The 9,362-nt window shown below is 45.1% G+C and overlaps 1 protein-coding gene across 10 annotated transcripts in view; it reads right to left on the reverse strand.

Moving 5' to 3' along the window:
• Positions 1-6: 6 nt before the first annotated feature.
• Positions 7-9,362, reverse strand: part of LOC116846400 (homeobox protein extradenticle) — a 54,361-nt gene continuing 45,005 nt past the window's right edge. For 2 of the 10 annotated variants that reach the window (XM_032820167.1, XM_032820169.1), the window contains one exon: positions 7-642. In XM_032820167.1, the coding sequence (XP_032676058.1) occupies positions 628-642 (15 nt within the window). In that variant the 3' untranslated portion in view covers positions 7-627. The other 8 variants (XM_032820162.1, XM_032820163.1, XM_032820164.1 and 5 more) reach the window with 6 other exon arrangements.

The raw sequence follows: 9,362 nt of genomic DNA on the forward strand, positions 1-9,362 counted from the left end.
GGGGGGGGGGGGGGGGGAAATCCCCGAGGAGAAGATATGCCGGAGGAGATCGCGGTCGCGAGATTGAATCTCGTCGCGATTTCGCGTTCCACGCATCGATGTCTCCGATCTCTGTCGAAGACCTCGCCGCGCCACAAGATGGATACACGAGGAAGTTTCGCGCGGACAAAACACGCTGGTGTGTCAGAAAAGCGCTGGACCGGATAGGATAAATCCTGGCCACGAGATCAGCCATTCGCGAGGGAACACGAGTGCCTCCAGACACGAAGCGCGTTTACGTAACCTTAATAGCTTAATATCGATTTTTAGTTCGTATTACCCGCCGTTCAAAGGCGAGCCTCGGATCACAGATAGTGAGGTGATCGGATTGCGCGAGCGTCATCGCGATAACAATGCGGTCGTCTTTATCGTATATTTTGTTTTTTCTACCTTTGCATCTCTACCTCTTTCTCTTACTTTTCTTACGTTCATTCTCACTCTCGTTCTCTCTTTCGCTCTCACTTTCTCTCCCTCTCTCTCTCTCTCACACTTTCACTCTTTTTCTCCCTCTCTTTCTCTCTCTCTCTCTCACTATTCTGTTTTTAAGTTTTGTCAGTATGCGTTCTTCCTGCGTTTCTCCTAAGGATTTCAAGGCGACAGCTCCTGAAAGCAAACAGCATCCGGCCGTGTACGCACGCGAATTCACAGTGGCACATGAGAAATCTCGTCCGAGGAGATTTGCAAGAGGGATCCGTCATCGAATCATCGTCAAGAGAGATATACACACTCGTCGACGATTCCGCGATCTAGCCGTGCGACGCGCTCGATGTGAAATTAAAGCTTTGCTTTATACACGTAGTGTGAGAAGAGAAATATGCGTTCGTTCGTTCGGGGAAATTACGAATATGCCAATACGCTCTTCTTACCGATAGTGTTTTTCGATCGATTCCTTTTTAGTGTCTCTCTCTTTCCCTCTCAAAGCCGAGATATTTTCACGACCGCGCGCGCGCGCGCGCGCACGTCCGGTTGAAGGATATTTTTCTTTTTTCTTTTTTCTCTCTCGAAACGCAATCCTCGTGTCCTCTGCTCGGTTCCGTTATAACAAGAGATCTCTCTTCGCCCGCGAGTGGCGTGCCATTTATACAGATACGAAAGTGTGTGTAGAGAGAATATATCTATATATTTTTTTATACACATGTATACGCATACACGATATATATATATATATATATATATATATATATATATATATATATATATATATATATGTATGTATGTATGTATGTACCTACGTACACGTACGACCAACTAAGGATAGACAGGCGCAATCACGTGTGTGTTTCGGCTGGCGAGCGAATCCGATTGTGATCGGCTGTGCTCCGGGTTTGATATCCCGTGTATCTCGACGCTATCGAGATTGGTGGTCGATCGGAACTTTCGAGTCGCCGCCGATCTCGGATTCGACGCCGTCTGTACATATTATATATGTATGTGTGTATGTGTGTGTGTGTGTGTGTGTGTGTGTGTGTGTGTGTGTGTGTGTGTGTGTGTGTGTGTGTGTGTGTGTGTGTGTGTGTGTGTGTGTGTGTGTGTATTTATCGGATGCAATGTGCGTGTATATCGGATGGTGGAATCAAACAGAGACCGAAAGAAAATGAGTGTCCAGGGAAACGAATTTTATAACGAGATTCCGTGCTGGCAGGAGGGGGTAAATGGTAGCAGAATCAAATGCCAAAGAAAAAGGAGCACTGATGAGAGAAGAGGAGAAACGGAAAGAGGGCTCGATGCGATGGTTACCGAGCTCGCTCGCGATTACAGGTCATGCACATCAATTTTCTAATACAATTGCAATCGTCCGTCCTCGGGTAGGATCCCCGCGTCCTCGATGGAATCGAGACGCGAGCGATTAAAAGTGCGCCAGGGTAGGTTCAAACCTCAAAGCGCAACGTCCAGATGCGCTCTCTGCGTGATAAGGATCGCGTAAGGGTTGTTCGTGTACTTCTGCACTGTTTTTCTCTTCTTTTATTTTTACAACAGATCTCCATTATAAATTTATACTCGCATAATTTCAATTTCCGTCGTTTTTATAATAAAAAAAGTCTCATTTCTATACAATAGTTAAAAAAGTATGATTTAGGTACATATTCGTAAACACGCGATTCTTAAATTAATTTTCTCGTTTCATCGAGTTGCCAGGAGATGCAAAGGTCACACGTGAGCATCTTCATTCTTTACACGCGATCAGTGCAAAACGTTAAATTTCACATTCACACCCGACGAGTTTGAACCCCGTGTTGCACGCAAACATATGGCCATTATCGTCGTCGTAGAGGGAGTTTTTCGCGAAAGAAGCCAAACTTACAAGAAAATGTGCGTAGAAAACCAATGTAAGAGAAGAACGTGATTATGAATTATAACTGAACGTAAGAGACATTCGCCAGCATTACATCAGGAGGATAAACATGTCAGTGAACATGGGAGACGAGTAACAAGGCATTAACATAAAGTTTCACATGGTTGTGTGTGCGATTGTGTTTGGTACTGCGTGTATGACCTGGAAAGGTGTGGCGGAAGACGAGACCCTGCGCGGGTACTGGCGCGTTTCCTGCCGCCTTCGCGCGCGCGCGCGCGCGTGTGTGTGTGTGTGTACATGTCGTTTCGTGTGACGAGTGAATGTGACTCGATTCCGATCTATCCCGTTCGCGCTTCCTCTCCCTGGAAAGGTGCGAGTACGTCGAGTCTATTGTCTGTATGGAGAAACGAACGAAAACTTGTGTCGCGAAGGAAAGAGCACATCCGCGATCTAACGCATTTCCGCTCGCGTCATCACTCGCGCGCGTCCCTTTTTTCCCGACCGAGACGCTACTCCACGCGCTCGCGGTTATAAGGCAAGACCAGATTAATGACAGGGAATACGCGGAGAATAATTTCCGTCTTACGACCCAATTGTCCTGCGACCGACGACAACGATTCCTCTCGCTTCCACGACCGAATGAGAGTGTGAGGCGCAGTTTTTCGCTACGTACGACTTCGACTTCGTCAAATGATAAGCAACAGCTGGAGAATCACTCGACCCACCCCGCGCGACTTCGGGAGTTACCAACCCCCTCGCATCACTTATCTTCCTCTTCCCGCAAGACAGACCGTTCGTACGCGTATCCGTCGCACATACGCGATCCACACGTCACCCATGTATTTCTTTACTCTCCCTATGATACAATCGAATGAATCGCCCACGAATAGAGAAACAAACACCACTTGACTTTAGGATCACTAGCCGGCCAACCACCACGTTGTATGCATGTGATGCATCTCACGTGTGTATTCTTACGTATTTCTTTCGCGTCACGTGTCTACTCTGTGTTGAAAAAAGTGTTGAATTATCGATAATTTGCTTGGATAATGAAAAACTCGTTCGAGCAAATAATTAGTCGGCTGAATGAAATATGATGCGATAAATTATGCGTTGAGATTTCATTATCAATCATGACGCTTATTCTGAACTTTTTTTTACCGATAAAAGTAGCCTTACAAGCCTTCATAAAATCAGAAGTGCACAGAGGTACTTTTATCAATAAAAAAAAGAGTGCAGAAGAAGAGCAACTTCTTCAATCAAAGCTACGTATTGCTATACGAATTTGTTTAGTGGACGTACCATTTGCTCGAATCAGGATGGATCCGTCAATTTTATCCACTCAACCACTTTCCTTTCTCCACGTCTGTGCATGTGTGTGTGTGTATATGTGTATTTATGTATCTGGTCAACCTGCTGCGTTATGTAGGTGGTCATTGGTTCTCGCTCGCTTGCTCATTCTCACTCTTACTCTCACTCTCATTCTTTTTACGCTTCGTTTCCACAGACATTTCCTGCTGAGTAACATAACTCTCGCACTTGTGTTTGTCTCCGCGCTGAGGAAAAAAAAAGGAAAAGTAAAATATATGTATATATATACATGTATATATATGTATATATATACATATACATTTTTCTTTTTTATATATTTAGTCTTAGACGCGCGGTCGCTTTTCGTTTTCCCGGTCGGAATCAGAGTCCGCTGAATCGTGGAGGGGCGGAAATTCGGGCACCGCCTCGCGTTGTTGCATCCATCCCGCCGCGCCTGGCCCCCCAGCCAATGCCTTGCCCTGCGTCATGTTTTTCGATTGTTTGTTTTTTGTTTTGCAATTTTTTAGCCCTCTGTCTTTATCCCCTGCAGGATGGCGACAAAATAGCGTGTCATTGGTCACTAAGCCTCGCCTCGACCCGGTTTATTTATTTACTTTTTTAAGAGAGAACTTGCTTTGTCACACTTTTGCTCAAAAGAGAACATTGAGTCTACCCGCGCGCGGTTGGACTCGCGGGTATGCCAAACCTTCTCAAAGCATGGCACGTCGCATTAGCGTTTCGTGCGAAACGAGAGATCGTTGTTGTTGTTGTTGTTGTCGTCGTCGTCGTGGTAGTTTCGTCTTGTTGAGTTACGTTGCAAGAAAAAATGAAACGTCATCAAAGGTTCTTTGAAAACGTACGTTCCATTGTACGAAACTATTTCTACGCGACATTTCCAAAAAGCAACGAAGAGATTCGATGTCTCATGACAGTTCGGTGTTAATAATTGCCGATGATATCGTCATTATCGCGTCTCTCGTTTCTTCACGCGTAGGAAGCGAAAGGATTTATGAATGCTCCTTCTTTTTACTCGTAAGATTTGTCATCCGGATGTATCTTGTCATTATCTTAATGAGAGAATCGAAAACCGAAATGCGCATTAAATATGGAGATATCCTTTCGAATTCACCAATGCAACGTGCCGATGTCTATTCTACTGTCTACGCGAAACTCTGAACTTTGCATAACGAGCTACAATGAAATTCCGATCATTCGCTCCCTCTCTGTCACTCCTTTTTATTTTCCCTTGCTCTCTCTTTCACTCTCGCTCTCTATCTATCTGTCTCTCTCTTTCTCATTCTCTATCAATCTTTCGCACTCTGTCTGTTCATTCAAATATCCCCAATCGATCATCTTTCAAACGAAAACAGAGATAAAGGCACACACACGTACTACCTTGTAAAACCAGACACGCGTGAGTCTCCGAAAGTAGCGTCGTCGTAATTCCATCGTCTCTGCGATATTCATTGAATTATTCTCCATAGATTACGATAATTTTTCGTAAAAACACAAATGCCTGAATATTAATAACACTGGTACCCAACTCTAAATATTCTTACTGTTTTGATCTTCAAATACGAATATTTAAATTTTCGATAAAAAGAATATATATATATATATATATATATATATATATATATATATTCTACGTTAAAATTTTCATATTTAAAGACTCTCACAACAATGAGGTTGCTTGAAGTTAGATACTAATGTTATTAGGTATTGGTGATTTTGCCTTACCATCTTCTACAAGTCACGAAAGCGTATCGATCATTGTGATAATAAAAAAACAAAAAGTAACAGATGAATTTCCCGCTTCGGAGGTTCACGCGTCTTGAAATTCTACATGCAGCCATGCATGTCATAAAAAGTATCAGCCCTAATTTTTTCAACTATAGGATTTAACACTCCAACGCTTTGTTTTCCTTCTATCAGCCTATGTACATACTCGTGTGGGTTGCGTGTATACAAACTGTGTGCGTGTATATGCGAATGTATATGTGCGCGCAAATAACTGCCTTCGAGAGTAAGTCTGTTAAATTGAAGTATCGAAAGCCGTATGAAAAGCGATACGAAACCTCGCGCGCAATTGCATAAAGTGCGTGTATTTCCGCGGTACGTTTATGTGGAAACGGGAGATTCGCGTGATTTCCCGTCAGCCTCTCTCTCAGATGCCGAAGCTAAAAAGAGAAATAGCAGAAGTCCTGTTCTGTCGCGTATGAATATAATTTCAAGGCCCCATTTCGAGATTTTCTTTCCTTTCACCGACATTGTTGAGCCTCGCGACAGGAAGAATCGTCGTTAAAGTAACGTTACCGTGTTCCTCGGCACACACGTCCGAGACACATAATGTGATCGAACGATCGATAATCGAGTTAACTTATCGCTTGCTGCCACCAACATTTTTTTTTATTAATCTACATAACAAACGACTATCTAACGTATCTCTAAGAAATAAAAAGAAAACAGAAGAAGATGAAGAGTCTCGTTATCAAAAATCTTATTGCACACTTAACGAGATCTAATTCTAAAGGAAGAGCTCGAAGGCGAGGACGTCTTTTTTCTGGAGGGAATAGTCGCGTACGGGCGAGAGGTCCTGCGCGGGAACTCGACGAGGAAGTCCGCAGGATCCCAGGACCCGAAGATCCGAGAATACCCTATAGAAAGCTCGACTTGCGTGTGAATGCGCGACCTATGCGTGTTCCAGCGTCGCTTTTACCGACGATGTGTGAATTTCCTGACTCTTCCAATGCTGATACATTCTTCCTAGGATGTGTATGGAGCGACGCGACGCAAGGTCAGCAAGAGAGATCAGTTTCGGACGCGCGTCGACGAGAGAATCGCTACCGACGTTGCTATTTCCCTTTGTGACACGTCGAATTCCTTCTCTTCGCGAAATTCCCGTTCGCCCCCGGTGAGGATTTGGCCGTGCCATAGCGAATCCCGAATTGTCGAGTACCGTGTTCGCGGAGCGCCGTCAAGTTCCGTCTGGTCGTGCGTGTTCGCATTTTTAACGCGCGTCGCGACCGACAACGATGACGGCGACGATGACACGACAACGATGGCGGTCGCGGTCTTTCCCCTCAAGCGGTTTGGTTCGAAAATAAGTTGACACCGCTGTCGGGGTCTGGAGACTCCTTCTTCGCGCTACGACGGTCTTCTCCCGTCGTCATCATCGTCGAGACGTGATTCCGAGCAGAAATCTCGAAACGTCCACGGAATAAGCGGCGAACACACGTGCGTCTGTCCCCACCCGTTTGTACGTATATGTATATATTGCACTATCGATGAGAGTTAACCAGATGAGAGCCGTGAACTGGCACACCTCACCAGTCGCAGAATCCTAACACGTCTCTCCCGAGCGCCCCGCTCCTCGTTCCTAGAGTACTCTCGCGAAATCCTCGACCGCTCTTCGAACACCTCTCTCTCTCTCTCTCTCTCTCTCTCTCTCTTTCTCTTCGTCTCTTTACTTTCGCTCGCTCAAAACGGAGAGAGAGGAAACCTACGCATTCGGTGCAACGGAGTACGACGTCCGGGAGTGGCTCTCATCGGCTTCTAATCCCGGGTCATCACCCTCTCTCTCTTTCTCTCTCTCCCTCCCTCCCTCTTTCTCTCTCTGCCGCAAGCTCTTTCAGCGCTTCTCTCGCGCTTTTTTTATTTCGCTCACGACAAGCACTTTCTCTAGGTACGATTGCGAACGTTTTAGGCCGGCGTGAGGCATCACTGGAAACACAATAAAAAAAAAAAAAGCACGAGAGGCCGAGATCAGTGTACACGCATCACAGTTCCAATTTCCACGCTCATGTTTTATTACTTTCCCCGATCTTGTTCGATCTCTCATTCTCTCTTTCTCTCTCTCTCTCTCTCTCTCTCTCTCTCTCTCTTACTCGCAATTCTCACACTCTCCTCTCATTTAGCTTCGACTGCATGTCTTTTGCGTGGCTGTCTGATCCGATGTCTCTCTCTCACTCTCTGTCGCCTTCTAAGAATTTCGTTTCATCTGCATCAAGAAAAAACGTCATTGAGTCTCGATCCGGTCGAATTAGAGTTCTCGATCTCTCTCTCCATTTTTTTTTAATTTTTTTGAGCGTCTCGCGTCAGGTCACAATTTTAGTGGCCGACGTTTTTGTAACACGAATTTGTCCGATATCACGTTCGAGATTTTCAATTCCCCTCTATTTCCATCGTTAAAATCCATTTCTTTTGTAGTTAACGAAAAATACTCCAGATCTGCGCAACTAGTGAAGTTTTTTTACGAGTGATAGAAGGAGAATCGTGCGTCGTTTGGGACCGTCTCTCGGGTGCGATTCGCGGATCTCGCGGCCTCCGAGACGGATCGTCAAAGGTGATGGAGAGTAAAAGAGACGGCGTAGCAGACGACCGATGAATCGTGACAGTAACGTAAAGTAGATTACCAGTGCCAGAACTGTGCTTGCGACAATGCACGCAGTCCTCACCCTCGAAATACCGTTCTCGATATTTTGGTAACACGTCGAGTGTGGTATGGTAGCCGGCAGGAGAGCTTTAATACGCAGTACAGCTTGCTCACTCGTTTTATAATCGTACGTTTCTGAGCATAACGTAAGTTATTACGTATATAGTGACAGATTACTATTTTGGCGTCTTGTATGAAAATGATCAATGAATAATAAATCAACAATAAAACTGATCAAAAAAGAAGTCTGGATCGGCAAAGAGGAAAACGATCAATCTGACAATTTTTCGACAAGCGCTCTCTCGCACACTTGGAATATGCAAACATAATTGTTGCAAACACAGTTCCGTGTTTCTTATCGTTACTATTGTTAGACTCGGAATACCAACCAATAGCTGATTAAAATGAGAATAGAAGAAGAGAGGCTGGAAATGGGGCGGAGTGAGGCGAAGACGACAAACGAGGCTGTGATAAGATATAAGTAATGACGGAATACAAGTGGATTACTTGACCGGTGCACAGACATGTTAAGAGTCACTCGGGCCGGCGTGTGAGATAGGCTCGTTGTGCTTAAAAAAATCTAAAGAGTGTATAAGCGATTGTTCACATTTGTTACGTATGCGATTATGGGAAACGTTAGTGCCAGTTGCAGCGTCAATGGTAGGGAGAGCTTGTCGCAAAATCCGCTGAACGGACTCGAGTACATGTGCGCGCGACGCACTGGAGGGACCGGCATCGATCGAGTGACGGTTTCCCGAAAAAGAATAGCGGAAAATCGCGAATGCTGAGAGAATCTCTTCGAGAATGGATCGATCAGGAGAAAATCATTATCGTTTGCGAATGACGATCGTGCGACAGCCTGCAGCACAACCTAGCCGTGTCTAACGTCGCGCGCGTAGAGATGTGCTGAAAATTTCAACCGACTAGATCAGGACGACTATTTGTTTACCGTGGAAAGAAATGAATCTACTCGATAACGCCATTTAAAAACGTGGTACTCGCCGAGCCGTAAATTTGCGCTACGTGCGTTGTGTGAATCCCAGAAGAGGAGCACACTGATCGAACGATAAAAACCGATGGAACTTAACGCCAGCAAGAAAATACGGATGTAGGAAGAAGGCGGGCGCCGTTTCAGATCGATAGAGACCTATACAAAAGCCGGAAGTGACTGCGGAACAGCGCGGCTACGAGCATGCATTTTAGTCGCTTCATTTCCACCTTTCCGGCAAGAGAGAGAGAGAGAGAGAGAGAGAGAGAGAGAGAGAGAGAGAGAGAGAGAGAGAG

The sequence above is a fragment of the Odontomachus brunneus genome, unplaced genomic scaffold (assembly GCF_010583005.1).
Source record: "Odontomachus brunneus isolate Ranch 3 - 2012 unplaced genomic scaffold, Obru_v1 Obru_scaffold_063, whole genome shotgun sequence".
In the NCBI taxonomy this organism is placed as follows: Eukaryota; Metazoa; Arthropoda; class Insecta; order Hymenoptera; family Formicidae; genus Odontomachus; species Odontomachus brunneus.